Source organism: Lepidochelys kempii, chromosome 2 (assembly GCF_965140285.1).
Source record: "Lepidochelys kempii isolate rLepKem1 chromosome 2, rLepKem1.hap1, whole genome shotgun sequence".
In the NCBI taxonomy this organism is placed as follows: Eukaryota; Metazoa; Chordata; order Testudines; family Cheloniidae; genus Lepidochelys; species Lepidochelys kempii.
The window spans coordinates 267,257,021-267,271,560 of record NC_136381.1 but is presented as its reverse complement, the minus strand read 5'-3'; the positions used below and the strand labels follow the sequence as shown (position 1 = coordinate 267,271,560).

At 47.8% G+C, this 14,540-nt stretch overlaps 1 protein-coding gene across 3 annotated transcripts in view; it reads left to right on the top strand.

The window, feature by feature from the left end:
* The window catches only part of SMARCC1 (SWI/SNF related BAF chromatin remodeling complex subunit C1), a 178,057-nt gene extending 173,536 nt beyond the window's left edge, over positions 1–4,521 (top strand). For all 3 annotated transcript variants that reach the window (XM_073334923.2, XM_073334922.2, XM_073334925.2), the window contains 2 exons: positions 524–700; positions 2,384–4,521. In XM_073334923.2, coding sequence (XP_073191024.1) covers positions 524–700; positions 2,384–2,472 — 266 coding nt within the window. In that variant the 3' untranslated portion in view covers positions 2,473–4,521. The remainder of the gene's footprint in view (positions 1–523; positions 701–2,383) is intronic.
* Positions 4,522–14,540: the final 10,019 nt, after the last annotated feature.

Genomic DNA, 14,540 nt, shown 5'->3' with positions numbered 1-14,540 from the left:
TGTACTGAAATCAAAATGTGTTTTACACTGTGCAGGTATTTCCGGTATCATTTATAGCTGCGTGACTACAGCTCTGCTATTCAGTTAATCCATTAGTCCTTGTTCCTGCCCTTTTTACTGGCTTTGCTATTTTGAAGCCTCGTTCTCCCTGTGCAGTTGGTAGTACATCTTCACGAAGGTCACTAACAATCACCTCTTTACCCAGATTCCATCTTGTTCTAGAGGCAACTGTGAATAATTTCCTCCTTCAGTTGCCTGTTGTGTTATAAGGTTTTAGCAACATTAAGATTAACATTAAGATCTCACGGCAGCTCCTCCTGAAAGGAGTTGGTGTTCGGTGGTGGGAGGCTTGTCCTTTGGGATGGCCGCAGATGGCATTTGGAGTGGAAGCACAGAGTTGAATCTGAGCACACGAGATTTTTCTCTTTCTGCTCAGAGAACAATTAGGCCATGTTTTTCCTCTTCTGTTCACATGTGTATTTTAACTGAATTTCATTGCAATCTCTCTTTAATGTCACTGCAGGACAGATGCCAGGGCCAGGTTCAATGATACCTGGGCAGGCCATGCCAGGCCGGATGATGCCATCTGTGTCCGCCAACATCCACCCAACCAGTGGTGGCCCTCCCCCATCTGGCATGCCACCAATGTCAGGAAACATAATTGGACCTCGTGTTCCCCTAGCAGCGCCAAATGGCATGTGTAAGTGGGTTTTCATAATTATCTCTGTCCGAATGTACTTTGTGTTTTTTTCCATTGCTTGTCTCATTATTTCTGGAAAAGTGACTGTAGTTTAAACGCTTTTTTTGTGTGCTGTGGGAACCATCAGATCTGTATGTTTTTAGCAGCCAAAAATCTCTGTCAAAGGAGTGTTGGAAGATTTAAAAGTCTCTCTCTTTTTCCCCCCCGCCCCTCAGCACCGTAGCATGTGTTACTGCCCCTTTGTGATTAACTCATAACGGTTGTGAGGCATTGTGGTCGCCATGAAAACCAGTCACCACTTAATCGAAAATAACACACAGGAGTGGGTTCAAGACATAACTGTGACTGAACACTAATTAGTAGTGACCACAATATAATTAGGTGCAGCAGAATCATACCAAAAACTAGCTCTGTGAATTTCATCTTTGGAAAAGGGGAGATTTAAAATAAGAGGAAGCTAGTTATAAAGAAACTAAAGACATATGGGCCAGATCCTCCGTAAATCCAGATGGCTTGGTTGATTGACGGTACACTGGCTTGCAGCAGCCATAGATCTGGGGCTCCTTGCACTTTCTTTAGAAGTATGGGGTACTGTCCACTTGAACAGACGGGAAAAGGCACTGGCTGAACCACCGGTCTGACCTAGTATGATAATACCAGTACTGTGCTCCTAAAATGTCAACCCTTTATGAGCAGTCACTATACGGTGGTACCTGAAACTATTGCAGTTACCTGTTAGCAAAGATACGGATCAAATGCTGACTCTTTAATGGTAACTGCTGTAAACAGAAGTGTCTCATTCTAGTGCTACTTTTGCCTGGAGTTGTTTCTTCTCTCCTCCTTACGCTGTTTCTTTCCTTTGTTTTCCTTCTCCCATATTACTGGAACTCCACCATTGACAGTGTCCTCTCTCTCTACTGAATTGACTTCCCCATTCTCTTCTTCCTCACCTTGATTCCTGACTTTCTCCCTCTCCTGAACAACCCCGTCTTATTCCATTAGCATCTGTTTCCCTGTGCTCTGATCACTGTGCCTGAAACCCAGCCTTTGTACCTACCCTCTTTCTTCTCTCCCCACTGTGCCACATTTTCAGATCTCTGCCTGTGGTGGCACTTTATATACTTCTTGAATCTGTATGTGCAGAGCTCTGCTTGTAAAGTGTGTTGTTACATCTGTTTTAAACAGACAAGAGGCTTAATCTAATGCTCTGAGCACAGGACTGGGAGATGGGAACAGTGAAGTGCTAAACCCAGGTCTGACATTAACTCCCTACATAATCTCAGCAAGCTGCTAAACCTGTCTGCCTCAGTCACCCACTGTACAAAGTAGGGATGGCACTTCCCTACCTCGCTGGAGGAATGTGAGCGTGTACTGTGCTTTGAGGATGAAAAGCACAGCACAAATGCAAAGTGTTAATCATAGAATGTAGCGATGGAAAAGCCCTGGAGGGTCATGGCCATCTCCAGGAGCCAGTGCAGTTCACTGCAGTGCCCAGACTAGTGTGAAATAATTCCAGTGCTAGACCCTCCTCCATTTCCCTGGGAAGCCACATATCACTGCTATACAGAGAAGGATTTCATAAGAAAATAGCTCCACTTCTTATGCATAATTTAAACCTTTTGATTAACTTTTCTACCTCATCTGGTTCTGGTGCTCACGTGCTTGTCTCCACTGTATTTGCAGATCCCCCTCCATCGCAGCAGCCGCCACCACCAGCTGATGGGGTGACTCCACCTACAGCGGGTGCAACGCCGGCCTCAGCAGCTCCCTAACTCATCCACCAACAAGCAACTTCTAGATCTGATCCCTAGAACCAAGATAGTGGCGACCAAAAATGGATTTCCTCAGTTTCCTTCTGTTCCTTTCAGGGGTTTTTGGTCCCCCGTCAGCCTGCCTGCACCTCCTCCCCTCTCGCAGACTTTATAGTCTGGCATTATTTGGCTGTAGTCCTTTGGGGAGCTCTTACGCTGAACACAGAGAGCAGTAGTCACAGTACCTTCATACTGCTGGCAGGATGTCCTTCATGCGTTTGTCTGTTTACCCGATGGAATGAGTTCTCTGCGCTGGTTTTCCTTTATCTTGCTGCTTCTGCTGCTTAACCTTTGGATTCTCTTTAGAGACGGGGGGGGCTTTTAGGTTGGAGGCATAACTGTATCTTAGAATGCAGTAGGTTGCGTTTCCATCCATAGTCTCTGAGGTGTAATCTGCTGTGTAACATGCGATGCATCAAGATCAAATAGAGCAAACCAGTGGCTTGAGCACATAAGGGAGCGTGAGGGAGGAGTTCTCCTTCCACTGCCTTGGAGCAGAAGCTTCGTTAATTCTGAGCATATTCATTACAGGTATAATCATTAAGGGCAATAGCTGAGCCCCAAGGCTGCCTCGCTAACTTATTAAAGAAAATATTGATCCGATGTGAATAGAGCCAGGAGTGAATCAGTTAGAATCAAACCACTCTGTCTGAGCTTTATTGCTCCAGTTTATATTTTATTTTGTGTTTAATTGGAAGGAGGGGAAGTTTGTAGTTGAATCCTCTTCCTTCTGGGTAGTTCGGTACAGTAGCCAACTGAGGAATAAAACAAATTTTAGTCCCTCTCTTTTTGGAGCATATACTTTTTTCTTTTAAAATTGAACTTTAAAAAAAAAAATAGTAGATAGCAATGAAGTGCTAGTGTATGGGATTGGGTTGGGATGGCTGGGGGTGTGAACGCCAGAACTACCTCTTGCAGACAGCCGGGGGGGCAGAATTCAGTGAACGTGGTACTTTTTCTTTCTGGATTGGTATTGGAGGTGGGAGAACACTCACTCCTCTATTCACACTTCACCCTCCACTTGCTGAGCTTTATCATTCCATTCTTTGCAAGGCAGTGGGGGGACAGGTTTGGCAGTTGACTCCGAGCATGCTCCATGATTAAGGGCGATGGAGAAGACCAACACAATGCCACTAATATGGACTGAGTTTGAACTGCCAAATGCTGCTCCTTGCCCTCATCATTAGTGACTGCATGGTTCACATCCTCTGTGCGGTTCAGACCCTCTCCTCCTCTCCTTCCAGAGAGAGCTTTCTGACAAGCGTCCTCACCAACGCTCTTAGGGATCACTCGGGTGGATCTCTGTGATCAGGAGTGTAAGATGGGCTGTTTGTTTTAAAGCTTGACCACAGCTAGTTCACTAGTGGGGGGGGAGAGATTGCCCAGAGGATCTGAAACCCACAGAGCTATTTCATCAAGTAAAACAAATACAGATTTGCCTTGAAGAGCACTCAAGTGCTTGATGCCTCGAAATGTTAATAGTTGAACTTTCCAGACCCTGAGAATTTGCGTACATGTGTGAAGTAACCATTTTTGGGCTGTCTGCACATCAGCTCCATGCTCATACAATTGTACTTGGCCTTCTTACTTCCAGTGTATAAGAATAATACTTTCCCATTGTCAAGCTCTAAGAATCTACAGTGCCTAGCAAAGAACGGTTAGGGCCTCCCCTCCCCCCACCTTTCATAAAAGAAATCCATTCCACATGTTACCTTTCCCTCCAGTGTCTTTGGAGTGAGCATGGAATTCTGGTTCAGGCCATGGTCCAGTTTAGAATAACCTCAGGTTGTTTTTAGTGTGATCAATTTCAAATTTAAAGGATCCAGATGGAGACTATTTTTTACTGTACTAGTGATGATCCTACAAAGTACCTGAATTCTTAACGCTGTTGTGTTTCTGTATAAATACACGTGGCGACTTTTTCATCTGATCCTCTGTATAGGGCCGGTTTTATTCCTGCAACACAGCCACCCAATTTTGTGAAATAAAAAACGTGGTTTTTATACAAAACTGTTTTGCAAATCTGTGGGGAGTTGAAGTAAATTCTCATGCGTGATATTCTAAGATGTGGATCTGCTGAAACCTATTTTAATTGAGTATCAAATTGTTTTCAGATAATGCATTGGCTACAGCTAAGTATATACAAGTCTAAGCTTGTTACCCAGTTGAGATAGGGGACATCAAAGTCGTTCAAATAAGGGAGGGAGGGCCCTTTGCAATGCATCTGATTTATTTCTGTGTATTAATGAGTATTTTATATACCAAGGCATCAGATAATCAACATTTAATGGAAGTGGTGAAATCAAACCACACACCATGATAGATTAGACAGAGCAAGCCTGGGTCGGATAGGCAGGATTTCCAAGTTATGTTCCCAGCTCTTTCACTGACCTACTATGTGAACTTGGCCAAGTCACCCTTCTTCTAATTCCAGTTGGTTGCCAAGAAGGATCATCTTGTGATTAAGTTATAGGACTGGGGATCATATATGGGTTTTCCTCCTTACTTTGCCACGGTAGGAAGAGAACTCAGGGACCTAAGTCAAGTCACTTAACTGACCTGCCTCAGTTTCTTTTTCTGGAAAATAAGGCTGATACCTGCCTCACTGTTATCCTGAGCCCTGGTCTACACTGGGGAGGATCGATCTAAGTTATGCAACTTCAGCTACGTGAATAACATACCTGAAGTCGACATACTTAGATCGACTTACCGGGGTGTCTTCTCTGCAGTGAGTTGACTGCTGCCGCTCCCCCGTGGACTCCACCTGTGCCTCTCTCGATGCTGGAGTACAGGAGTCGATGGGAGAGCGCTCGGGGGTTGATTTATCATGTCTAGACTAGACACGATAAATCGATCCCCACTGGATCGATCGCTGTCTGGCGGGTAGTGAAGACATATCCTTAGTCTTAATGTACTTTGTTATTGTATAGCATCCACAGTGTGCCTGGCGCTTTGAGATCCTGTGATGGAAGGTGCTATAGAAGTGTAAAGATGCTCAGTTACTACAATGATGGAGTGCAGTAAAATAGGTAGGAAGATTGGATAAAGAGAAGTGGGGCCTCATCCAAACTCTGCTGAAGTCAGTGGGAGCCATCCCAGGATCAGGCCTCTGATGCTAATGATACCACCATGTTTATATACTTTTGTGATACTTTGGAGCTTGCCACCTCTAATCTGTTATAGCTTATATAATGGAAGGGGATTCAAATGCAGGAGCGAGATTGAATTTACTGGGACGGCTTAGAGTGAAGACATAAGGGAGGACATGAGATGTACACAGTAATGGCTGGTACAGAGACCATAAATTGACTCCTATTTGCAACCCCATAAAACAAAAACCATTAGACTGAAGGCACCTCATTTAAAATAGCTATAAAACCTTTTACACAAAGCATAATTAGCCCATGGAACTCTCTGCCACAAGAAGTCATTGAGACCAAGAGTTCATTAGGCTAAATGAGAATCTCCATAATTGGGATAGAAACCAATTCACTGCCTAAAAGAGTTGGGAAGAAACTTCCCCTACTGGCTGGTTACACCATCATGGGTATTTTCCACCTTCCACTGAAGAATCTGGTACTGGTCAGGGACTGGATACTAAACTAGATGGGCCCATTGCTCTGATCTAGTCTGGCAAGTCTAGGATGACCAGATGGCAAGTGTGAAAAATCGGGACAGGAGGTAGGAGGGTAATAGGTGCCTATATAAGAAAAAGCCCCAAAAATCAGGACATCTGGTCATCCGAGGCAAATCCTGTGTTCTTAACTTGCCACACGGGTTTCTCTGCTGTCTTGGATTTAGGGGCTGAGCAATAGATGACTGGGATGATTTAACTGGGAATTGGTCCTGCTTCGAGCAGGGGGTTGGACTAGATGACCTTTAGGGGTCCCTTCCAACCCTGATATTCTATGATTCTATGACGTTTGCTTATAAAGCTGTTTTACTGGAATAATGAGGTTTGTCCTTCCTTCCCTCAATCCCTGCCCATTTGAAAAAACAGCTTCAAAAGAGGTTGGTGGGGCGTTAGCAGTGCTGGACACTCAGTTCCTTTAAAGTCCCTGCTGCTGATTTAGCTTTGTGACAAGTGTAACGTGGGCTCCTCTCCCTTCTAAGTTGGAACAACCCTAAGATGCAGGACATCAAAGCTCATGCAGTGGACTAATAAATACCCTTGAATTTAAATATCACATTACTGCACTACAAACAATGCACTGTTGAGCAAAATGGAGATCCGGGGGCATTCTGTCTGATCTGGGATTCAGAGTGAGTTGTGAATGGCTTGGCTATTCTAAATCCAATCCCTGCCCAGCTTTCTAGGAACAGTGTCACTCATTGTCTGTGCCGTCTCCCTCCCAGCTGTGTGTGCAGCATGCATAGAAATTTCCCTTTCAGGGAGACCCCTGGGGGTCACAGTTCAGGGAGCCTTTTCAAAGGCTCTGTGAATCCTCGCTGCCAGCAGGATGTTGAATAGGGGATCTCCCTGTCGCCTGGGCAATCCATTCATTGAGAGGTCACTTCAGCACCTCTCCCGGGAAACGTTTAGATAATTGAGTTGCTGATTTTTGCAAAGCTCCTGTGGCTCCTCTTAAAATGGAGGCCACGTGCACTGGACTCTAGGGCCTTATCTGTGCTAGTGACAAAATTGTGCTAACTGCTGCACTTCTGTGTCACCGTTGTCCCTAGCAGGATTCTAGCCCTGTTCCCCTGGTCAGGATAGACGAGCCGTGTGCGGCTATGCCTGTGCCGTGCATTGCACCAGATCTAACACTCAGGACCCTATTGTATTGCCATGGAAAGTGGAATTTCCTAGTGGAGAGAGCACTGCACTATCATTCAGGAGTGGACCTGGGTTCTATTCCCTTCCCTGCCACTGGTCTGCTGGGTGACCTTGGGCAAGTCATTTCATTCCTTTGCCTCAGTTTCCCATCTGTAAAATGGGGATGATACTACCGACCCTCTTTGTACAGCACTTTGAGATCCAGGGATGAAAAGTGCTGTATAAGAACTACAATATATCTTACTATTATAAGGTTGGCCTTGCCCAGCTTTGTAAGAACGATGATAAAGAATTATGCTCCAACTCATATGTAGTGAGGAAGAATGGTCTTGGAGTTGCAGGCCAGGGCTAGGAGTCAGGAGACCTCGGTACTCTTTCAGCCTGCCAGTTTGTAGAATGGCACTAGTGGCTCGTGTCATGGAGTCACAGGATGTGGTCTATGCCCCAGCCTGTAACCAGTCTATTGGGAGTGACCCCATTAATGTGCCAGGCCCCAAAGACACTCTCAGTTCTAAGGGGCAGGCACATGGCTTACAAGATTCCAAGACTGCGCCTTCAGCCCCAGTGATCCCCCTCTCTGTTGATCTCCATAGAATCATAGAATATCAGGGTTGGAAGGGACCTCAGGAGGTATCTAGGCCAACCCCCTGCTCAAAGCAGGACCAATCCCCAACTAAGTCACCCCAGCCAGGGCTTTGTCAAGCCTGACCTTAAAAACCTCCAAGGAAGGAGATTCCACCACCTCCCTAGGCAACCCATTCCAGCGCTTGACCACCCTCCTAGTGAAAAAGTTTTTCCTAATATCCAACCTAAACTTCCCCCACTGCAACTTGAGACCATTACTCCTTGTTCTGTCATCTGCGACCACTGAGAACAGTCTAGACCCATCCTCTTTGGAACCCCCTTTCAGGTAATTGAAAGCAGCTATCAAATCCCCCCTCATTCTTCTCTTCCGCAGACTAAACAATCCCAGTTCCCTCAGCCTCTCCTCATAAGTCATGTGTTCCAGTCCCCTAATCATTTTTGTTGCCCTCCGCTGGACATTTTCCAATTTTTTCACATCCTTCTTGTAGTGTGGGGCCCAAACTGGACACAGTACTCCAGTACTCCATGGTTCACTGCAGTGAATCCAGCCCAGCCAGAGTCCTGCGTGAGGCTTGGTACTGTCTTCCTGCAGGGCGCAACGTGCTCAGGGAATACTCACAGCAACACAGGCAGCCTTCCCAAACAAGGTAACAATTTATTAGGCACCTGGCTACAGAATCTGAAAGTCATTAGGATAGCAAAGAGCGGCAGAAGTTAACCCTAGTCCATCCTAGTCAAACCAGTGCCATGATCATCCAACCAAGCGGTGCTGGACTTCATTTTTGGCTCCCTCTCTTGTCCCTTTGCCCTCCCCCAGGTGAGAGCTCCTGAGTCCTGTCCCATTCTCCCCTCCCCCCCCCCCAAAAAAAACAGCCAGCTCTTCTCATCACGTGACATCTTTTCCTCCTTGTTCTCCAGCTCAGTTCACACGTCCTGCCTGCCAGGGTTCCCTGCTGCTCGGTGTGAATTTTTCAGGGGTTGGGGTATTTTTGTCTTGACAAAGGAGCTTCTGTTGATTTGACTCATTTTTTTTCAGGCTGTTCATTAATGGCCCAGACAGCGAGGTGACACATGCCCACCTATGCCTCTTGCTCTTCCCTGAGAGCAGATTTAATCCCTCTCACCACCCTGCCCCCCAGTGGCTAGGCCCAGTGTAGAAGGAAACTGAGGCATGCATAGGAATCATAAATCTAGTACAAAAAAAACCTGCTTCATCACAGCTTGGGAAGCAGGTGAGGGGCCTGTGCTGGCTCTAGAATGGCATTAAGTGCTTGGAAACCCTTAAATGAAAGACGCTTTTTTAGGACAACAGGTGTGAGTAAAAAATCTAAAGCGTGTTTGACACTTTTGTGTTTTCGCTTCCCGTGAATCTTTTGATCTTTTCTCGTAGCAGCCACCACCACTTTGGGGACATATTTCTGTAATGGTCCCAATGCATCCAGGCTGAATAGTTCAGCCCTGGTACTGTACCATGGGACTGCATGTCCACTGGTGTCTGTGTATAACCTATGCGAGCAGCGAGTGACTTATGAGGGGGCACTCTTCTGTCTGACTGTGCAATACCCCAGCATGGTACTAGATAGCACTGCACCGCTGGAGGTGCTATCATTGGGATGAAACATAAAGCCAAAGTCCCAGCCACTTGAAGTCACTAAAGGTTCTGTGACCGTTTTTGTATGAGTTAAGGGCTTTTACCAGTCTGTGGGCCAGATACCAACATAGAATCATAGATTAGGCTTGGAAGAGACCTCAGGAGGTCATCTAGTTCAAACCCCACCCCCACCCCCGCTCAAAGCAGGATCAACCCCAACTAAATCATCCCAACCAAGGCTTTACATTACATTCTGCCTACCTTAGCTTGCCCTGCAGTTTCAATTGGATGCAGCATTCTATTCACTCCTTGCCCTGAGCTGTAAACATCTGCCATGTTCCACCTTAGATGTGGCTGCATTTCAGCAGCAAAGGATTTGTGCACACAATAGCATCTCTAAAGTGTATCCTTGGAGATAAAAGGCACTTATGAAATGTAAACAATATTTGATGACCACCTCATCTTATTAAAGCTGAAAATGTTAATCAAATTCCCTCTGATGCTGGTGGCTTTCTCTCTGCATTTTGCTCATCTTGGCCAAAGAAACCAGACTGTTCACTCCAATTTATGTTGGTTTAGGCAGCTCCACTGTGCAGTGGTTAGGCGCTAGCCTGATGTTGTGGTTTGATTTTCAGCAATGTAGGGAAATGTGTAAGTATGATAAATTGCTTTATTTGCATTCTGTTCAAGCAAACCTGAAGTGTTGGGTCTAAACTCCAGGCTTATCCCTTTTTAATCTAATATACAGGGCTGCTTCTACCACCAGAGAACTCTAGGGAGGGTGCAGCTATAGTGGAAGGTACCGGAGGAAGAACAGTTACTATCTCAGTGCTGCCAGGAATTCTCCAAGCTTCTGGCGAGCTGTATATGGCAGACTTCTCGGGAAATGAGTCATGGGGACAGCCCCGTGGGGCAGACAGTCAAGAGTTGGATTTGAGCTAGGCAGGTAGGGACAAGTCCAGCAGGGTGGCATACTGACATCTTGTGGGCCCTGCAGGTATCTAATAGGAAATAGGCTAGAGAGAGCTGGAGACAGAACTGAATCAAGCTTCATCCACCACGTTCATACAATGTGATAAGGTAATTTTGGCCCCTGTTGCAGGAGTTCATGTGACGGGGGTTTGGGAGTGCATATGCCTGGGGCCCTGTAGCTTAGGGGAAGGGACACTGAGCTGCAAGCCAGGAGACCATAAGCTGGAGTCCTGGCTCTTCTGCCGATAATGTATCTGTGCCCCTCACAATCTTCATTACTAACCAAGGCCTCATACTAGTGCTTTAGGGGAAAGTACCTGTCATTCACCCATTTAACTGTACATGGTCACTTGCAGCAGAGATCAGTAGAACCCAGGTCTTCCATAACAGAGCAAAGGCTTATCCACTTTGCCACGCTGCCTTTCCGAAAGGACATACCTAGCCTTCGAAGGGTTAGAGTGTTGTCAATAAGCATCATTTCACCAGATGCGCACACACCAGTGAAGGGACACGGGGCAGTGAGAAGAACACTTCCTCATCCCAAACTGCCTTTGAATTCTCCAGTGCTGTCCTGAGATCTAATCAGGATCCTCTCTGCTCTGCAGCCAGCTGGAGCTAATGTCTGTGGCCCAGTGCCTGGATACTGGAGTGGCAGATGAGAGATCCTGGCTTGGCTGCTGGTCATTTAAAAGATGGAGGTGTGTACACAATTAAAGGGAAAAGGGCTGCATGTTTCATGGGATTTAGACACCTAGTGGGGTTTTGCCTTTAAAAATCTGGTCCCAAGTGACTAAACCAGTCAGTACAGGGTACCCGATGGTTTTTAATTTGATACATAATTAATTGGGCCCTGTTCCAGCACTTGTGACTTTCAGAGTACAGCGGAGTCTTGTACTGAAAATGCAGAATTGCCTGACAGATGTCTGAAGGGGAAGCTGGAGGCTGGGCGCCTGGGAAATATTGAGGTTGCAGCATAAGCCCATTAGCTGGACCATTCTGCTAAAAAGATTGGTGGAAATAGTTAATGTTGCCAATTGTATTTCCATTCATTTGGTTTGGGTTAACAGCCCGCTGAGAGGAATGGGGTAGTTAGCGCTTCCCAGCTATTGTTTCAGACTGCCTACAGACTCAGGCAAGCAATCTCTGTAGCAGTTTGACATGGTTTGCATTTGGACTGTTTCCTCATAATAATAAGGGCTGGAGATTTGAGGGATCTGGGGGTCACAGTGGACCACAAGCTAAATATGAGTCAACGGCGTAACGCTGTTGCAAAAAAAGCAAACATCCTTCTGGGATGTATTAGCAGGAGTATTGTAAGCAAGGCATGAGAAGTAATTCTTCCACTCTGCTCCCCGCTGATTAGGCCTCAGCTGGAGTATTGTGTCAGTTCTGGGCGCCACATTTCAGGAAGGATGTGGACAAATTGGAGAAAGTCCAGAGAAGAGCAACAAAAATGATTAAAGGTCTAGAAAACATGACCCCTGAGGGAAGATTGAAAAAATTGGGTTTGTTTAGTCTGGAAAGGAGACGAACGAGGGGGGACATAACAGTTTTCAAGTACATAAAAGGTTGTTACAAGGAGGAGGGAGAAAAATTATTGTTCTTAACCTCTGATGATAGGACAAGAAGCAATGGGCTTAAATTGCAGCAAGGGCAGGTTAGGTTGGACATCAGGAAAAACTTCCTAACTGTCAGCGTGGTTAACACTGGAATAAATTGCCTAGGGAGGTGGTGGAATCTCTATCATTGGGGATTTTTAAGAGCAGGTTGGACAAACACCTGTCAGGGATGATCTAGATAATATTTAGTCCTGCCTTGAGTGCAGGGAACTGGAATAGATGACCTCTCGAGGTCCCTTCCAGTTCTATTATTTGGGTTGTAGCAACACAAAAGGTGGGCTTTCCTAGTGCTGTTCTGTAACAGGGCTTGTGCTCTGGAGGCTATGGTGCCCTTCCTGAGATGAATGGGGCAGCTCCCCCTTCACAGAGCTATCGTCTCAACTTCTCTTCGGACTTGGGCAGACATCGCCGCATTGGGCATGTTTTCAATGTTCTCTCTGCAACCTCAAGGGAACGGAACCTGTTGGTAAATGGAAGTGAAGCTGCTGGAACCCAGTCCTGGGGAACTCCATGCGTCTGGGATCCCAGAATACACGGGCCTTGCAGCTCCCAAATTCTTGTAGCCCTGCGTGCTATGAGCATGTCCTCCCACAAACACACCTAGCAATGGGGGTGCAGCATAGGGCTGCGTATATTGTCCCTATGCCACTCCTGGGCTGGGGCCATTGTCCTTTGGCCTGCTGCAGCCCCACATGCTGATGGAGTGTCCTGGGGAGAACAGAGCAGGGGCCAGATTCCAGGCCCGAGGGGGTGGGGGTGTCTAAAACGACAACAGGCCCGAGGGGGTGGGAGTGAGTTTTAAACCTTGAGCTATGGAGACTCCCTTCTTTTTTTATTCCTGCTGCAAACCACTTCAGTGCCTCATCTCAGCGAGAGCCACTAGCTTCTCTCAGAGGTGGCTCGGGTGCTCCTCCGTAGCCATCACCAGATGGAACACCTGCTTCACGAGCAGGCTCAGTGCTACAAGCGTATGAGCACTCTCCGTGCCCCGTGAACTCGTCGACCACTGAGAGCTGAGCCCTGGATCCCTTTGGCACCCAGAACTCCCAGTGACTTCAGGTCAGCACAATGAGTCTAAGTGTTTCACCCTCTCTCAGCGAAGCTGCACTGCTCACAGTCCCAGAGCTCACGGGCCATGTGTGTGGCTTCTGATCACTGATCAGTGCATGAGTGACCATAGCAATGATATCGGGATGGCGCCCTTCGCACAGAGGGGCACCCAGTCCCTGTCCACAGGAGCCTGCACTGGCCAGGACAGACATGGACTTCTTAAATAAATATCGGTTCCTCCCCTGTCTGACCATGATTGGTTGGTTTCTGGTGGGCAGTTGTTGCTGGCAAAGCACCTTCTCAGTAGAGCACTGTCCCATGAAAGCCACCTACCAGGGCCAGGGGCTGGGCTTGTCTTCTTCTTGGGATGAGCCAGTGGCTCCTGGCTGCAGGTCCAACCCCAGGCCCAGCAGGATGGGACAGTAGGTATCCTTGGGCCTCCTGCTCGATGGGAGAGCTCTCTTGTCTGCACACCTGGTGGGGAAGGGATCCTCGCAAGAAAGGGCTGCCAGGAAGGATCCTTCTCTTGGGAGCTTTCCCAGGCCATAAATCTCACCTGCATCACCTTGCTGGCCAGCCGGCCTACTGCTCTCCTCCCCTCATCTCTCCCCGCTTGCCTCCCTCCTTTCTTCTCATCTAGCTCAAGCACCTGCTGAGAGGAGCCAGACGTGCGGAGTCGTGCAGGATCCTGTGGCGTGGGCAGCTTCGCAGGGACCGCTGCCTTCAGCGGGGCTCTTTTTGGCTTATTTACCTGACCAGCTCTGCCCCTGCCTGTGGGGAGTGAATGGGGTGGGGGGTGAGTAGGGAAGGGGAGAGTGAGGGATGTAGGCATGTGAGAGGGGTAGGGTTGGTGGGGTAGGGGGTGGGCAGGGAGTAAGGACGAGGCATGTGAGGAGTTGGAGGGTGAGTAGGGGGATATGGTGGGGGGGTGAGTAAGGAAGGGGACAGTGAGGAGGTAGGGATTAGTAGGGAGGGGACATGGTGGGGGAGGGGGTGGGCAAGGGATGAGTAAGGGGGGGCAAGTGAGGGGGTGGGGATTGGAGGGTGAGTAGAGAGTAGAGAGGAGACATGGTGCGGGGGTGAGTATTGCGGTGAGTAGGGAGGGGCAGGGGTGGGTGCTGAGTAGGGAGGGGGAGGGGCAGGGGCATATTGGGGGGTGAGTAGGGAGGGAGCATGGCGGGGGGTGAGTGGGGGATAAGTAGGGGGGCATGGTGGAGGCAGGGAGTGAGTAAGGAGGGGGGTGCATGCTGAGTAGGGAGGGTCAGGGTATGTGAGTGAGTAGGTATTGTGGGGTGAATAGGGAGGGGGCCGGGCAGGGGTGCTTGTGATGGGCCTTTTGTCCTGCTACCAGATTTATTCTAAGGAATCGCTGCTCTGCCCCTTCCCAGCTGATGGGCCCCATCTCCCACTGCCCCGCCCCCAGCTGAAGTCCCCT